Source organism: Magnolia sinica, chromosome 15 (genome assembly GCF_029962835.1).
Source record: "Magnolia sinica isolate HGM2019 chromosome 15, MsV1, whole genome shotgun sequence".
NCBI lineage: Eukaryota > Viridiplantae > Streptophyta > Magnoliopsida > Magnoliales > Magnoliaceae > Magnolia > Magnolia sinica.
Genome location: NC_080587.1, coordinates 64,451,149 through 64,470,278, shown reverse-complemented (window position 1 = coordinate 64,470,278; position 19,130 = coordinate 64,451,149). Strand labels below are relative to the sequence as shown.

At 40.7% G+C, this 19,130-nt stretch overlaps 1 protein-coding gene across 1 annotated transcript; it reads left to right on the top strand.

Annotated features, from left to right (window-relative positions):
• Positions 1-3,437: 3,437 nt before the first annotated feature.
• On the top strand, positions 3,438-19,130 carry LOC131227128 (dihydropyrimidine dehydrogenase (NADP(+)), chloroplastic). The gene is made up of 7 exons (XM_058222848.1): positions 3,438-3,854; positions 6,427-6,690; positions 6,794-6,964; positions 9,419-9,531; positions 9,642-9,828; positions 18,008-18,117; positions 18,599-19,130. The coding sequence occupies exons 1-7, from the start codon at positions 3,585-3,587 to the stop codon at positions 18,753-18,755; spliced, it is 1,272 nt and encodes a 423-aa protein (XP_058078831.1). The 5' UTR covers positions 3,438-3,584; the 3' UTR covers positions 18,756-19,130.

The window sequence follows — 19,130 nt, the reverse complement described above, 5'->3', positions numbered from 1 at the left end:
CCCATATCACATAAGAACCACGACCCATATAACATGATAACTACGACCCATGACAACCACGACCCATTTAACATGACAATCACGACCCATATAATATAACAACCACGACCCATGACAACTACAACTCTTACCACATTATAACCATGACCCATATAACATGACAACCACGACCTTATCTAACTTGACAACTACGATCCATGACAACCACAACCCATATAACATGACAACCACGACCCATATAACTTCACAACCATGAACCATATAATATGATAACCACGACCCTTGCTACATGACAACAATGATCCATTTGAAGGGTCGTGGTTCACATGCACAATGGATCGTGGTTTTCATCCACAAAGGGTCATGGTTGATATTTGACTCTACCCCTAAAATGACATAACAAAGAGGATGAGCGGCATGAATTATTCACATACATCAATGTGGGCCCATTTGGGTCGTGATTCGCATGGGTCGTAGTTACCATGATATATGGGTCGTGGTTGTCATGTTACATGGTTCGTGGTTTGCAACGTGTTCACTTCCTTTTCTACCAAACCATTAGTACCATAGCTTAAGGCCCACAATGGGGTGATCCGATCCATCCACCTTGTCAGCTATCTATATCATATGATAATCACGACTAATATAATATTATAACCACGACCCATGACAACCACGACCCATATATATAACAAAATAACTGTAACTCATATAACATGACAACTGCGATCCATACAATTGCGAACCATATAACAGGACAATTGCGATCCATATAACATAACAACTACGACCCATATAACAAGATCCAAGACTTAAGTGGGTATGATTAAATATTGGATACGGCTCATTTTTGGTCCATTATCCTAAAAATATCTCAAAAAACGGATGGCCGAGGTGGATTTCTCAAAAACATCACACTGGGCCCCACTCAGGTTTCCAGCGTAGGAACTTCTTGCGAGAGGTTGAGTAGCGAGTCTGGATACTCAACCCGTAAGTAGCAATCTGCGCTTGTAGATTAAGTAGTGAGTCTAGATACTCAACCAGTTCAGTAGCAATCCATGCCCATTTTTCTTTCTTTCCCAATGTAAGTTGCCCACAAGAGAGGAAATCGGATTGAGTACTCAGTTGGGCCCACCTTAAATGTATGTGGTCTATCCACGACATCCATCCATTTTTCCATCTAATTTAAGGGGTTGAGCCCAAAATTAAAGCATATCCAAAGATCAATTAGATTATACCACGACCTTAATATGTAGCCTTTGATCCATTTACACTACCAAAAATGGATTGTGGCTGTCATGGGTAGTAGTTGTCATGGTATATGAGTCGTGGTTGTTATGTTATATGGGTCGTAGTTATCATGGATTGTAGTTGTCATGTTATATGGGTTGTGGTTGTAATGTGGTAAGGGTCGTTGTTGTCATGGGTCATGGTTGTCATGTTATATGGGTCGTGGTTATCATGTTAAATGGGTCGTGGTTGTCATAGGTCGTAGTTATTATGTTATATAGGTCGTGGTTCTCATGTGATATGGGTTGCGGTTGTTACATGTTCACTTCCTTTACTACCAAATAAAAAGATAGTCATTGGTACCATAGCCTAAGGCCCACAATGGGGTGATCTGATCCATCCACCTTGTCGGCCAACTCGTCGTGGGCTCAAAAAGTCCTGACTTAGGCAATGTCCACTTCTAACAAACATCACTGTGAGCTTGAAAGTTTCAAGAGTGGTGCCACTGTCACCATTATTTTTTATTATATGGCCCACACGAGCACTGGATCAGGCTGATATTCGGGTGACAATGGCATAGTGACATAGTGGTCCCATAAAGGGATGGGCATAGTAGTCTTATAAAAGGATGGGCATAGTGGACCCATATAGCAGGAAAACTGCGACCGCGACCCATATAATAGGATAACTACGACCCATATAACAGGATAACTGTGATCCATACAACTGAGACTCATATAACAGGACAACTACAACCGCGACCCATATAACAGGATAACTGCGACCCATATAACATGACAACTACAATCCATGCAACTGAGACCCATATAACAGGAAAACTAAGACCCATATAACAGGACAACTGCGACCGCGACCCATATAAGAGGATAACTGCGACCCATATAACAGGACAACTGCAATCCATACAAGTGAAACCCATATAACAGGAAAACTAAGACCCATATAATAGGACAACTGCAACCGTAACCCATATAACAGAATAACTACGATCCATATAACATGACAACTGCGATCCATACAACTAAGACCCATATAACAGGATAACTACGACCCATATAATTGCGGCCCATTTGGGTCATAGTTGCCATGTTATATAGGTCGTGGTTGTCATGTTGGATGGATCATGATTTTCAACGTGTTCAATTCTTTTTCTACCAAACCATTGATACCATAGTCTAAGGCCCACAAAGGGATGATTCGATCCATCCACCTTATCGGTCAGCTCGGTGTGGGCCCAAAAAGTCCTAACTTGGGCAATGTCCACTTCTAACAAACATCACAATGAGCCTGGAAACTTTCAACAGTCACAATTATTTTCTATTTTGTGGGCCATAAAAGCACTGGCTCAGGCTGATATTTGGGCCCTAGCCCTAAAATGATATGACAAAAAGGTTGGGCGAAATGGATTATACACACACATCAGTGTGAACCCATTTGGGTCGTGGTTTGCATGGGTCGTAGTTGCCATGTTATATGGGTTGTGGTTGTCATGAATCGTGGTTTTGAACGTATTCACGTCATTTTCTACCAAACCATTGGTACCATAGTTTAAGGCCCACAATAAGGTGATTCATTTCGTCCACCTTATCGGCCGGCTCCGCTTGGGCATAAAAAAGTCCTGACTTTGGCAGTGTCCACTTCTAACAAACATCGTAGTGAGCCTGAAAAGTTTCAATAGTAGGTTCTATTGTCACCATTATTTTATATTATGTGAGCCACACAAGCTCTGGATCAAGCTGATATCTAGGCACTAGCTCTAAAATGATGAGGCAAAAGGGATGGGCGGCATGAATTATCACATGCATCAATGTGGGCCCCACGAGCTTGGTCTTTACTCGCACACAAACAAAGATTCTGTACACATCACTTTCTTGACATTAAATATGATATAACTTCTTCTTTCCTAGAAAACCGTAAAAGTTCTAAACCAAGGTCAGGGACATTTTCGTTAGCTGTCAGAAGGCACTTCTAGGAATATATGGAGTATAGCATTCTAGATAATTTACCCAAACTTCAAGGCAAGTACTGTCAATTTCCCCGTCTGAAATGGAGCTCATACATGTACACCTTACATTGAATTATTTTCATGCGACGTATGCAATTCCCAAGAAATTTCTAACTGGTTGCGTATCATCTACCACCCTCCGCCAGAGCATCAAGGCATTTCTGTTCCTCATTCTATCCGCCATTTTTCAAAGATAAAATCTTCCACGTCTCTATCTCTGAATATTTACTCAGATTCAAATGCATGCTTGAATCTCGGACTGTCTCTCTCTCTTCTCCACGCGCGTCTGACGATAAAAAATACTCGTCTCACAGAAAGACTCTCTCTCATGGCGTCTCTCAGCAATACCGGCCAGATTAACGGCAGAAGCTTGACCCTGCAGTTCCCGAAGCTTCCAGCCTCGAATCGTCGCAGCTGTCGGATCGGTTTTAGGGTTTTTGCTGCTACCGATGCGAAATCCGAGCCGGATCTGAGCGTGAAGGTGAATGGATTGGAGATGCCGAATCCTTTCGTGATCGGCTCGGGCCCACCGGGGACGAATTACACGGTCATGAAGCGGGCCTTTGACGAAGGGTGGGGCGCCGTTATCGCGAAAACGGTAAGTTTTCGATTTTTCTGGATTTTTATCATTTTTTCCTTTTTTTAATAATTCTCGTGTTGGAGAGATGAGACCGATTCTGTTTTGCTGGAATTAGCTTGTTGATTGTCTTGTCGATTGCGGTCTGTTTGATGATCTTTCAATGGGCGGATTGATCTCTGTTCATGAAATTGTTCATGTTCTTGATTCTTGAACTTGTTTTTTGATTGGGCTGAGGAATCTGATTTGTTGTTGGAAACCGATTGTGAGTCTTTTGGCTGTTGGTGGGCCTCACTACCATCTGATCATGATTGGATAACATGGCGTGACCATAAGATGAGTTTTCTTACCAATTGTACAGCATGGCATGTTGGTGGGCCTCACCAATTGTATGATGGATTGTGGTTGCTGTAGGTGGGCCAGGGGACCATCTGATCACAATCAGATAATGATGTTGGTGACAGCAACTGGACACTGCCTTTCGATTTCTAAAGTGGTTTCGCAATCAAGTGTGGCCTGCTGTCTGTGCTCATCACTGGATCAGATGTTTCCAGTTCCATGGAAATGATTGGTTGTTGGATACATGAATGGAGCCGTCACTGTCAGTGGACCTCACTTATTAGATCGGACCGCTGTTTAGGAGGTGCTGGGGTCAATTGGGCCCCACTATTGATGTCCGAGACGGGACTTGATGCCGGGGAAATGATCCAGTGTTGGACACCAATAGTGAGTCTTTGCTGTTGGTGAACCTTGCTAATCAAGATCTGGTACTCTGTAGGAGGTGCTGGGATCAACGGGGCCTGCTACTGATGTCCAACATAGGATCAGATAACTCCATGCAGCAGGAAATGCCCCACCATTGATGCCCGAGACATGATTAGAGTGTTCTTGTGCTAGTGAAATGATCCGGAGTTGGACAACAATAACATGTCTCTGCTGTTGGTGAACGTTACTAATCAAGATCTGATGACTATGTAGGAGGTTCAGGGATCAATGGGGCCCACCATAGATGTACAAAACAGGATCAGATCACTTCCATGCAGCAGAAACAGCCTGGCGTTGGACGCCAATAGCTAGTCTTCTTTGTTAGTGAAGCTTAAGCTGGCCCATTTTCCTTTTGACTTTTTTAGGTCTGGGATCTATCAAGCCCCACTACATCTGTCCAACAATGGATCACTCCCCTTGTTGCTATGAATCTATGACTAGCATACTAATGTCCAACATTGGTCTAATACACGCCATAGGGGTTTACTTGAGGAATTACGGATTCTCGAATCTCAAGCCTCAGCAAGCATGCGATTCTCTCGTTCCCATCCATGTGGGGGCCAAGGTCAGTCATCCAGATGGTTTATCTGCTGGGTCCCACCATGGATGGGGCATTCCCTTTCAAGATTGGAAGATCATAACCCTTTGATTGTTGATTTCTTTTGTGTTGGATCCAGACCATTGCGAGCCTGCTTTGAATCATGTGATTGCTAGCCTTTCTGTACTGTACAGTTTGAACTGATGGTGCCCATTTTGTTTGTCCCATGATGTGCTGATCATGATAAGGTTCTTATTAAAAGCTGTTATTACCAACCCCATAAGCTGTTATTACCAACCCCATAAGTTCTTATATTTCAAATATGAGGCATATATGCATGTATATGTGTCTGTGTCACTGTTACATAGCCTTTTCCCAACCATTTTGGTTTGCCAATCATTCTCTTCTAAGGCCCTAGCCTTGGTAAGTGAACCAAGCCTTCATATGATAAGGTGCCATTTGGGTTCTCACCAACTCGATCCACATCCTTTTAGATGTTATCTTCTCATCCTCTTTTCAGCCCCCTTAACCCTAACCAATGTTCCCTTCCTTACCGAAGCTGTCTTTGGTCATTGCACATGACCAAACCATCTTAATGTGCTCTCCATCGATTTACCATTTATCTCGACTTTTTGGCTGCTACAAGTGACTCATTCTTAATTTTATCTTTCCTAGTTTTTGTAAACGTCCATCTCAACATCCTCGTCTACAGCCCTCAATTTCTTCTCCTGTTGCTTACTAATTGCCCAATACTCTGCCCCATATAGAATAGCTGGTTAACAGCAAAACGTGTAGTGTTTCTTCTGGAATTGCTACATTCCTCCTATTCTCGTTGTCATTAATCAGATTTGTGTTTTGGAGAAATGCTGATTGCATTATTGCACATGTTTTTGTGCTCTAGTTCCCACACGGATATGTAGCAGACTCGTGCGAAATCTGCACTACACATGGACAGGCCCCATAATGTATGGCCCATGACCCGAAAATCAGGTTGGTAAGATAAATATAAATCTCTTGATCAGAACAGAGACCAAAAAAATGGTTGGTGGTTCTTTTGGCCTCAAATCAGGTGGTTAGGATCATCGGACTACCTGATTTTTAGGTCAGGGCCGTATTAGGCTGGGCTGGACAGATGTGTGGTCCAGATCTTGTACACAACTTTTAGATGTCCTTAATTATCCATGTGAACTTGCGTGCAAAACTTTACACACTAACTAGCATTCCTTGTATGGTTTGTCCTCGCCTTCATATAAAAAGCTAAGGCTGTGATCTGTACTGCATTCCATTTAGGTATCATTGGATGCTGCTAAAGTTGTGAATGTAACTCCTCGATATGCTCGGCTCCGAGCTGAATCAAATGGCTCGGCTAAGGGACAAATTATTGGGTGGGAGAATATCGAGCTCATCAGTGACCGGCCCCTTGAAACTATGTTGAAAGAGTTCAAGCAATTAAAAGAAGAGTATCCAGATAGGATATTAATTGCATCGATTATGGAGGAATATAACAAAGCTGCCTGGGAAGAACTCATTGAGCGTGTAGAGGAAACTGGAGTAGTGAGTTTCTGCCTACCTCTTCCCTGATCATCAACAAGAATTCAAATCCAATCCTACTATGTGTCTTATTAAATGCTAATGTCACCTGATACTTTTATGTCAGGATGCATTTGAAATCAATTTCTCATGTCCTCATGGCATGCCAGAGCGTAAAATGGGAGCTGCAGTTGGGCAAGACTGTGCATTGTTGGAGGAGGTATGTGGATGGATCAATGCGAAAGCCACTATTCCCGTATGGGCAAAGATGACTCCAAATGTCACTGACATTACCCAGGTTTGCTTCCTACTTCTGAACCTCTTTTTTGGCTGATGCCTTTTTGAATTTCATCAATTGATAAACCTGTGATTCTTTTATTACTTTTCTAATCACGCTAAAGATTCTATCTCATCATAATTCCATGCTTCTTTTTTTGAAAGATTCATAATTTCATACTTTATTTAACTTTACTTTGAATATATATTTGTTGTTGTGATGCCTGGTTTGGTTGTTGGACTACCAATCCAGATGGTCCCCCTGACTTTGATTGGTGAAAATGCTGAGATATAGCTGTGTTCAGCTGGGGACCCATGCAATACGCAGGTGTGTCCGATATATCTGTGTTCAGCTGGGGACCCATACAATACACAGGTGTGTCCGATATAGCTGTGTTCAGCTGGGGACCCATGCAATACACAGGTGTGTCCGATATATCTGTGTTCAGCTGGGGACCCATACAATACACAGGTGTGTCCGATATAGCTGTGTTCAGCTGGGGACCCATGCAATACACAGGTGTGTCCCATCATCTAAACCAGTGCGAGTTGGGGGAACCACCTAAATTAGTAGCCCATTTGACAACCGTCCTTTGTCCTTGACTCTGTTTGCGAAACTAGTCTTTTTAGGCTGGAAATTGGGATCACAAAAGTTTCTCGTGTTGCTTGATAGCCGTGACCTGTAGTTGACATTCACCACCGAAATAGGTGCACGATTTTATACCATTCTCTGTCTTTCATGTGTGAACAACCAGCGAGAGGAAATTGCACCAATATGCTTAACAATTGGCCACTGCCTATGTGTACTTAACTTCAGAAGCGCTTAGAAAAACAATTAACGTGCTAGCTTGGTCTGAAAGATACATAAATTCAACTGGGCTGACTCTTATATCATATCTAGTCATAAGGCTGATCTACGTAGCTGTCTTACAAGCTGTACTTGTTTAATCACAGTTGTAATAGTGTTCACTCAAAAGGAAAGGTCACCATGTGGATATTCGTTAGTTGTAGTTTATTTATTTATTGGCCAAGTAAAATGAGAAATCAACTGCTTATAACATCAAGCCATACTATTCATTTGTTATAGTTGGATTCTATACATAAGAGTGACCCCCATATCCAACATTGTGTTCGATATGCCAAGTGTGTAGCATCCTAGGCAACACCAGCTAATATCTTTTTACTTTCCTTCTATTTGAGGGAAGCCTGGAGGTTAATCTTAAAATTTAAAACCCTTAAGAGCCCATTGGGATGCACTCTCACAAAAGAGAGTTTCTGAGTAAGGGGGTTTCAAGCCTTCTTTTTCTCTTGACTCGATGAAAACCAATTCGGCATTTGAGCATCTATGTTGCTGAGTGGGATGGTGAAACAGGGGTTTGCAAAGCGCATCCAAGCACACATTAAAAATAATAATAATAATAATAATAATAATAATTTTATTAAAAAAAACCCTGTTTGGCTCACTAGGGGGTTTACGCCTAAAAAGCCCCTTTGGATGGTTCGTCCAAATGGGCCCTATGGAAATTCTCAATCCTTGCTTCTGCACCTAATCCAATGAATTTTTCCCTGACCATTCATTCCTTATGATATAATTCTTCCTTGAGGATTCCTTTTTCTTCTGGAGTTCTCACTTTAGTTAGTCGTCGCTTTAATAATTAGAGGGGAAGATTAAGTCGTAACTTGAATCATCAGCATCACCATCAGGATGGAGAGTGACGGTGACCTAAGTTGCTCTGCAGAGAAGAATTATTCAGTTGGCCAAAATGCTATACTCTTCTGATCTTTCAGAAAGAAATTATCATAGAGCTCTCCACAGAGAAGAAAGTGTGGTAAAACTTGAGGTTGAAATCTACTCCTCATGCATCAATTAATTTGAAAATATGCTGAACATTAAATATATTTCTAGATTCTGTTAGCTTGAGGAAATATCAAGTATGCAGGTGTTGTATGATCAGAATCCACCATAATTTCACCTTTTGGATCACCAAGCATTTAAACTGTGTTTATGTGATTTTTCATGTACCAAGTCATTAGTGAACTCATTGCAATTCACTGATCCATTTTAATTTGTCTTTTTATCTTTGTGGAATTTTGGGTAGCTGGAAATTTCTACTATTATAGCGTCTATTATCTGTTATTTGACAGTCGTAGTTGTTCATTCTGCAAAAATTGTTATGTGCGACAGTGCATGCTATTTGACTCATTAATTATTTTATAACAAGGGAAAAAGATTTTGTGAGCATGGTGCACAATCGGGAGTCATGCATCCCAGTCTCCACCATCCAAAGATGGTGGGCAGGAATCCCTGCACATTTGACAATGGGGTTTTGAAAATGCCACCCATTTTGACATAAGTGTTGACATTCCAGCCCACTGTTTTTGGATGGTTGAAAATAGATGTGTATTGGCTCTCAGCGTACGCTGCATGGCCCAATGTTGGCCCTTATAACAGTATTGTATTTTCTGCTGTATGCAGCCAGCGAGGGTGGCATTGAAATCAGGATGCGAAGGGGTTTCTGCTATTAACACAATCATGAGCGTGATGGGAATTGATCTCAAAACATTGCGCCCTGAACCTTGTGTCGAGGGGTATGTCATTACCACCTCAATCAGTATGGCACTCTTTCTTGTTTGACCTTTATTCATGGAATATTTTTAAGTTGTTTTTCTTTTTATTATTTCCATGTTGTCATCCACAGTTATTCAACTCCTGGTGGCTATTCTTCCAAGGCCGTCCATCCTATTGCACTTGCAAAAGTGATGAATATCGCACAAATGATGAAGTCTGAATTCAATATGGATGAATATTCGCTTTCTGGTATTGGAGGAGTTGAAACAGGAGGTGATGCAGCTGAATTCATTCTTCTCGGAGCCAATACTGTTCAGGTTCGATTTCAACTGGAATCTTTTGCGTGATACTCTATTGACACCTTTTAGTATTTGTACCATCTTATTCATAGGCAACTTGTGTAACGCCCCAACTTTTCAAGACCTGAGTACACGACCCGTTTCCCAAAAACCCGCGTGTTAACTTATCAAGAACCAAATTCCATACTTTTTTTCTTTTTTCATCAGAGTTAACAAATAAGTGTAGAATGGACAATTCAACATGAGGAAAAATTGCAATTGCATTTAGAATATACAAGAGATTTGCCCATAATGACTTGTACAAACTAATGTTTCTACATTAACAATTACAAGATTTACATACATGAGAAATATAAAAGAAATATATAAACGAAAGCCGCAAGATCGCGCAGCTTCCTTGACAGGAACAACCACACATCCTTGACCATCATAACGGCTCCTTATTAGTCTGAACCTGCATATCACTTAAGTCACCTGTACTACCTGTACGGTTGTATATTTGATGGATGAGTGACCAACTCAGTGTGAATTTCCCTCAAGATTACACACCGCCGCATTAGGTAAGCATAATTATAAAACAAAGCATACAAAACAATACATGATGCAGGTCTTATTAGATGCATGGATGCGTAAATGCAGTCATTGCCCCGGGGATGCACATCCTTGTGGAAGTTGGGCTCGTCACCCATGCAATCATCGACCTCGGAAAGACATCTAGTCGGATAGAGGCTAGTTGTCAGCGAAAGTATACCAAGTGCGGCGTAACGACTGCCTTACGTACATCACGTACGATAGCAATAGATGCTGGTTTATGTTATGTATGCATGATTAGCTAACCCGTTATTAGTCCAATTACAACCAGCCAATTTAAATAAGCTCAAAGGTCACTACGGAGGCTTATCACCAGCGTAGGCCGACAGCTCAGGCATAGGTCCCATACCACTATCCCCGGCTCATGAGACTACCATCTTAGGATGTTTAATGGAAACTCGTCGACTAGCGACCAATCATATTACAGTATATGGGGCTTACCATCGCATGGTTGCATGATATAAAACATCGAACCTATATATGGAAAATATCAGAACAAAACCACATATAGCGATATCAAATCAAGCCACATAGGGCAATTATCAAAATAGGCCACATAGGGCGAGTATCAAAACCATGCGATAAAAGACCATCCTTGAAAACCATTGGACACAACAACCCTAGATGGTAGGCCCACATCAATGGTCAATTTAAACCACCATTCAATAACCACTAAGCCGAAGGTCCATTACAATCACAACCAGTCGGGTTACATCCCAAGTATGGGTGTACACATATAGGTGGGGGTTTCCCACTAATGTACCAGTTTAAGTTCCATAAGCAATCCACAAATAATCCATAAGCATGAATAAGTATGCAGGATAAACATTAAGCATGTAAGGTTGCAATTCAATTCCAACAATTAACACATGTGGTTATAGAATGGAGATATCATTTGTAAATTAAAATAAAACTATAACTTAAGCTAATGGGAAAATGAAAAGCTCAAGGGGAAGAAATCATCGCCTTATTCGTCGACTTGCTTTCTAATGTTATTAGGAAGTGCGCACGCCCTTAGACTCAGATCCTACTACAAATTATAAACTTGTATGGTTAAATCAAGGTTCTACAAAACTATTTATGGTTTAGATTATAATCTAGGGTTTAGATTACTTAGGGTTTTGATGTAGAATTTGGGTTTTATCCTAGAGTTTAGGGCTAGGCTTATATTTTAGGATTTGTATGCTAATTAATGTAAAATAAATCACCATGCTAATCCAGTAACCATAACCTAATTATTCACATTAATGATAGTATTAATATTAGTTAATCATGGTAATAGTAATCATATGATGGTAGTAATTTGTACGCTTCTACTGTCATAGGTAATATTTAGGAACAATGAAAGGAGTTCTACTATCTAATAGTTGTAGTTTATCTATAACAACTAACACTATTATAGGTAATATGCTAGTAACTAATCAAGTCTAGTGACCGCAATACTTTCGGTAATGCCAAAGATAAATGATTAAGGAAAACAATCCACTTCGGGGAGAAGGTTGACTTACGCTATTTGATTTAGCAGCTCGACGCAACGTGATCTAGTGTGGCTTGGAGACGAACCCCCGCCTTTTGGCTTCATCCAGACTTAGCAACGGCTCACCTCCCCACTCAACTCCCTTCTCTTACTCTATTTTTTTCTCCCAAACTTGCCTAGCAAGTTTGTGAAACCGACTCTTGACTCGATTCAAGCTTTAGCGAGTCGAGTCCACTCCACTCGGCAATGAGTGAAACTTGCACTCACACACTTTCTGCCTTCCTATTTCTCATTTCTCCTTCTTCTTGCAACACATGTCCATCATCGCCACATCAACCCTGGTCTCGAGTTATCAGCTGATTCAACTTAGCTAGGCTATTACATTACCCCATCGAGTTGACTCACTCCCTCTCCGTCTTCTTTCTTTTTCTTTCCTTTTCTCTCTTTTCTCTCACTCTTTTATACTTCCTTTCTCCCTTTCTTTCCTTGCTGGAAACCCGACTGGACTAGGCCCTACCTGACCTAGTCAGACTCGGCAACGAGTCAGCCCATGACTCAGGCCCAAACTCTCCCTCTCATCTCTCTCTCTCCTTCTCTTCTCCCTGCTTCTTTGTTCCTTTCTTCTTGCTGGAACATCCAGCAGCTATTGGACCAAACCGCACCCAACACCTAGTCCCGCAATACAGCAGCCTCCTTTCAACTCGACTCGGTGCGGTAGTAGCAGCCGCACCTCCCTGCCTTTCTCTCTCTCCCTCATTTCTCTTCCCCTGCCATTCTCTCCTTCTCCTGTTCTCTTTCTTTTCCTTCTTGTTCTTCCTTTCTTCTCTTCTATTACGACCAGAAAACGCCCTGGTTCGACCCGATTCTGCCCTCGAATCGAGATGGGTGTGGTAGAATAACGAGGAAGGAGACCCACCATTAATGACAGATCTGATTACAGGGCTCCTTCCTCTGAAACGAAAGCATTGGGTGGTCTGAGTCAATGTGAGAGAGCTAGAAGATGCTAGTTTTCGAAGTTCGGGTGAGGTTTGAGTGGTGGTTCAAAGGGAGAAAGAAAATGGCCGGGCTTTCTCTCTGACGGCCGTAAGAGGTGGAGAGAGAGACACTGCTCGATCCTCTCTTTATTAGCACTGCCCTAGTGATCCCTAGACCGTTGGATCTGGATTAAATACCTGGGATTTGCTTTGTTTAAAACTGCTCGTAAATCTGGCCGATATTGTAAAACCGGCCGTGGTTTTGCTTTGCTAAGGTGGGACGACTGAGACTTCTTTGGATAAACGTTCGAGATGAGAGGGATTCTCCTCACTTGGATCATCGAGCTGGCATTTGGAGAGAGAGAAATGGAAATTTTCCGTTTTTGGCCAAACAGCCGCACGCACAGGGGAGTGCGCCTGAGGTTGTGCACGTGTCCGGATACCCAGACGTGTATGGAAGGCGTGGATCTATTCAGGCCCACCTCTGGGATCAGATGGACGGTCTGGATCTCCCAGATGGATAAAGGAGGTGGGCCACAACCCAATCAAATGAGAATGGGGAAGCACACCTGTTTAAAACGGTCGCAAGCGAGGAAAATTCCCAATTCTGGACGAGCGCGTGTGTCAGCGCTCGTCTGACCAGATTGGGAGTCTGGTGCACTGCGGGTGCACCATCCCAGGTGCACACGCACAATAAGTGTGGGGCCCACAGTGATGCCCCCTGATATCTGCTCCATCCATTTATCTCGAATAGGGTTTTAGGCCATCCTTGCCCAAGATGAGGTGGATCCCATGTTCAAATGGGCCGCATTCAGTGAATTTCATCTTATTTTGTCGCTTCTCATTGATCTACTTGTTGTGTTGATCCTAATATGATTTATAACGGTCAAACGAGTCCCAAGAATCCATTTAAATGACTGGGGCCACCAGTCCTATGGACCTTGAATATTAAATACTATTAGTAGAATGAATTTCAACATTTGTTGTTACTATTATTATTATTATTTAAATTAGCCTACCGCTAGTTAGAAGTATTCCTCTGGGTGAGTAGACTGCCTCGAGTTATGTACCTCATCCTTCGACTAATTTAAACAGTTAAGTGAGCCACACCAAGTGGACGTCCAAACTTAGATGGTTATTTTATGATTTATGAAGATTTGATGGTTAGATCAATTAATGATTCATAGGGTTCTTAGTTAATTCTAGAAGAATTTAACGGTTATCATCCTGATCAGATGATTGGATTATCTGGTTATGCTAGGGATTTCGACATTGAGTGACGTGGCCTGATGAATGGTAAACTTGATGATCTGGGGTTTGATGATGGCAATGGGCGGTTTGATTCGTCCATCAAGAGATTAGTCTATTAGGGTGGTTAGAACCCTAAACATAGGGTTACTGGATGATATAGTGGTCCATCCTTAAACGCGGCAGATGGGCGGCCTAATTATGGGTATGGATTACTTTCAACCGTCGGATTTAGGCTAGAATGCACGTGATCTTTGTCTCAAGTTAGGCTTATATTTATTCTGGTTTGGTTATACGGTAACACCCGAGTACTGGAAAGTACGGGGCGTTATAGCTTGGATACATGTTAGCCTTTTGTTGTTTTTGAGATATGAGTATTTATTTGTTCTCATATAATGAATTTTATGATCTAAGATCTATGGATATGTACAACATCTATGGTTCCATTTGTGGAAGTGGGGCATAGAGTGTGGTGATCAAGAACATTGATTTGACAGGCCCCATAGTTATTTGACCAAACAAAAGTGCATACAACAAAACAATGGTACGAGTACTATTCGTGTTTAATTTGGTCTTGATCGTTAAAAATACCATCCAAGAAACAAAAGTGCCAATAATTTGGAGAATGAAAAGTTCAAGTTTAATGCAATTTGTACTTGAGAAAAGATGGAAAAAATAGCTATATATGTGCATGTGTGTCATCATCTTCTAAGCCTTATCCCAACTAATTTGGGTCAGCTACATGAAATCTTTTCCGCCATTCCACTCTATCAAGGGCCATAACTTCAGTTAGACCATACCATAGGTCATTGAGTGTTTTCTTACTACCTCCATCCACGTTCTTTTGGGCCTTCCCCTTCTAACTCCTAACCAACATAGTTCTTGGTCTCCATTGTGCATGACCAAACCATCTAGTTCTACTTTTATTGGTGCTACTCCTAAGCAGTGTTCGAAATATCGGTCTCGTGTTACATATCGCATCCTTGGGATACAAATACATGTCAGTTATCGCACGGGATATATCGTTTGTATCGGCTAATTTATCGCACTTTTTGGAAAACATTAGGAACATGGTTGAATTTTTCAATGAAACTTCAAGGATTGTTAAAAAAGACTTCAATACATTTAAATCATAACATCTCAAAAAAGAAGTGCACATAATAGGTTTCTTTTGTATAGGATCCTAAGCTATGCATTGTCTGATTGAACTAATGCAACTATATGCAAATTGAATGCATAACATTTAGCGTGTATGTGATGATCATTTCATCAAACACTCCTAAATACTTTGAAATTAGTCTCAATTGACAGTTGGTTAAAGGGAAATTTTGAAAAATAAAAATAAAAATTTAATTAAAAAATGTTTTTTATTTTCCAAAAATTGAAAAGGACTTAACAAATCAGTAGCTCAGCCCTCATACATGCTCCATTTCATGTTTGGAGCGCAACATTGCAAGCAATTTGGGAGAAATTGCAGAAATCTCGAATTTTCCCCAAATCAGACCACCTACACTCAACTTTTGAAAAAAAACATGGAGAACATGAAGAACTAATGGATATCGAAATCAAAGCTCCAACTCCATGACTTTTTATGCAAAACATAAAGAACCAATGGATTTATAATAATTTGACACTGATTTAACATAATTTCAACAAAAAAAAGGATCGGAAATTGATAATGCTCACCAGATCGAACATGTGGGATATATGGCACTACCTATGCGTTTCGTATCGCACAGGTGGGATACAAGATATATTGGGGGATATATCAGCCGATATCGTTGATATTTAAAACATTGCTCCTAAGATCTCTTGAATACATTCATTTTTTTAATTCTATCATTGTCTTGCCGCTCATCTATCTCAACATCCTCATTTTAGCTGCACTCATTCTATGAACATGTTACTTAACTGCCCAATGTTGACCAATAAAAGCAGGGCTGGTCTTATAGCTATCCTATAAGATTTCCCTTTTACTTTGAGTGGTATAAGATGGTCACATAAAATTCCAGAGGCACATCATTATTTATTTCACCCCAATATTGAATTCTATGGGCAACATCCTTCTCAACCTCTCCACTCCCATTAATTATTGACCCAAGATATCAAAGGTGGTCATTTTGGGAAACTTCTTGGTCAGCAATCTTATCTAATTCCTCATTCCTACTCCTTTTGTTACTAGAATTGCACTCCATATACTTTGTTTTAGTCTAGAAAACTAGAATTAAGATGATTAGAATTTCTTTTTGTATGAGCAATAATGTAAATAGGTAACCAAATCGTGTTCTTTGCCTCTCTAAAATGCTTCCTTTTCCTGGAATCCTCGTATAAATAAATCAGTCTCTGCTAACATTTTTCGCCTTCTACTATATTCAATCATTGGGTGGTACCACCAATCTATATTTTTTTTAATTTCCCACTAAAGTTGTTTTTTAAATAAAATGTGTTTAAAAAAGCATATTTAATTCAGTTTGGCCAAAAAATGAGGTTTTTTTTTTTAACCTATCTTCCAAAACATACAGAGTTCTAAACGTTTAATGAATTGGATGAGTTTTCTTTTCTTTTTTAAAAAAATACAGAGTTTAAATGGAGTTTATCTAACTATGATTTGGAAACCCTGTCCCTTCTATCGCTGACCTTCAAATAGACGGTTAAGAAAAAATGAAGCAATGGTTGACACTCAATGGAATAAAGGCCCAAGATTGGATGCATGGCTCTTGCAATCTGTGAAGTTTTGGGGTGTAGCCTATCAGATTGATGGTCTGGATGATCACAACATGGGCCCCACTTGTGCAAACTGATGGCTGGAGGGTAAGAAATTTTTTTAAAAAAATGTCATTGGGTCTTTTTTTTTTTTGAAAATGGATACTTATCCTTGGGTCAAGGATTATATAATTATCTTGTAAAATTGGTAGCTAGCATATTCCAGTAACTGTTGAAAATTAGAAACAGTTGCATCACAAATTCCTATTTGTGAACATGTTGAGGACTTCTTGTATACATTTACTATGAGAATGCACATCCTCCATTATATAATCCCAAGCCCAGGTTTAGAATATCCTACCATCTCTCCTCTTACCTGTTTCTTAAGGTGATGATGATTTCTGTGACTTGCCCTCAATTGAGATATAATGCTCTCCACTGTTTTTTCTTTCTTTCTCTCTCTTTTTTTTCCTTTTCTTTTTCCAACATCCAAAAGTCATCTGAGTTTAAATCACATGTTGCGTATCCTATCCTATGCCTTTGCTGAGCTATATATTAACGCAAGTTTGTCGAGTCAAAGCTTATGGCTGTGTGAGCACTTGATTTCTGCTAAATCATGTTTTCTCAGCCACAGTTTGGGGAAGAGATAAGGCAGGGATGCTATGAAATGTGTTCCATCACACATTATTTCTGCCCCCAAGGCGTGAGAGAATGGATAGGCACCTGACCCAATTGGCCCATATATCATTGCAGAGCCTGGTGGATGAGCTGTCCGGATCTTCTACATGTTACCTATGAGTCCTTATCTGAGCTCATGCACATTACGTTAGGGGCAATCAGCATTCTGCTACTAAAATTTATTTTGCAACTTAATTTACCTGGTCTGTGAGACTGCAGATCAAGGAGCAGACAAGCTGGAAATGTATTTTCTTTGACCAGTTGGGATTCCAAAATTTAGTTATTTCGTTATTGCTGTTAATTTCTGTGAAGTTGGTTATTTCTCAATGATTTATTTCAATAGTTTACTTCAGTTTGCTAATTGTTTGTGTATTGAACTTATCTATTCCACTTTGCTAATTTTTTATTTTATTATTTTTATTTTTTTACACACACACCCAACACACCCACGCACGCCGTAGTGGGATTTCACCACCTATGGGCATCGAACCCAAGACCTCTGTGTTGAAACTCCTCAATGTGATAGGTATGCACGGGCGTGATGATGCATGGCTATGGTGTTGTGAAGAAACTCTGCGAAGAGCTGAAGGATTTCATGAGAAAGCATAACTTCTCTTCAATTGAAGATTTCAGAGGGTATGTATTGTTGGAGAGTTTAGATTCCTGAGTACAGTTTTGCTTAGTCCACATGCACCATATGCTGGCAACATTCAAATTGTGCACCGCATGGGACCCACTTTGTAGATAACCTGGCCTAAACATCAATCTGCTCATCTCATTGGATTGATAACAAACATGCATCGAGTGTGAGACATGGGCAATCTTTTTTTAAAGAGTCCACATTTTTCACACATTTGTGGCCCACCCAGTGAGTTGGTCACACTGATATTTGGGCCAGGCCATGGGCAGTGGGGAGCTTGTGTCAAGGATGTGCTGTGTGCACACGTCAGCTGGTGCAAGTGGACAGGTGTATGTGGATGTAGCAACTCTTCTCTTAGCAATCCACTTCCATAAATTTCACCTAATGTGTTGCATTACTGTTTAATAATAATTTTTTCTTTTTTTCTTTTTGGCCTGGTTTTTTTCGGTCTCTTATTTTACGTTTTCTTTTATTCAGGTATACACTTCAGTACTTCACCACCCACACAGATTTGGTGCAAAGACAGCAAGAAGCAATCCGGCAGAGGAAAGCCATCAAAAAAGGTTTGGCGTCGGACAAGGATTGGACGGGAGATGGATTCGTAAAAGAGACTGAAAGCATGGTTTCTAACTAAGGCATGCCCCCAAATAGTCAGGAAAAGGTAATGATGATGACTACGCCGCTGTTGATGACAAGCAATTCCCTCCACTTGCTTAATAAAACCTTGTGTTACTATCTTCCTCCTGTTGTGGCTCTTCTTTTTCTTTTCTTTTTTCCTTCTGTTGATTGTGAGATCCCTTTAGAAGTGAACAGAAAATTAAAAGAATGGTGTACAATACAATTCAGTTCTCCCTGCCGCTTGTTCTCTTTCCCTTTCTCGTTACCGTCTGTCCACCATTTAATGTGTCGGCAGTTGATCAGATGATGCCTGTCGGATTGGTGGACCTTTTCGCATTTGATGCTGACCTTTGTTGTCACACCATTTGAATGGATAAGATTATTCTGTTGA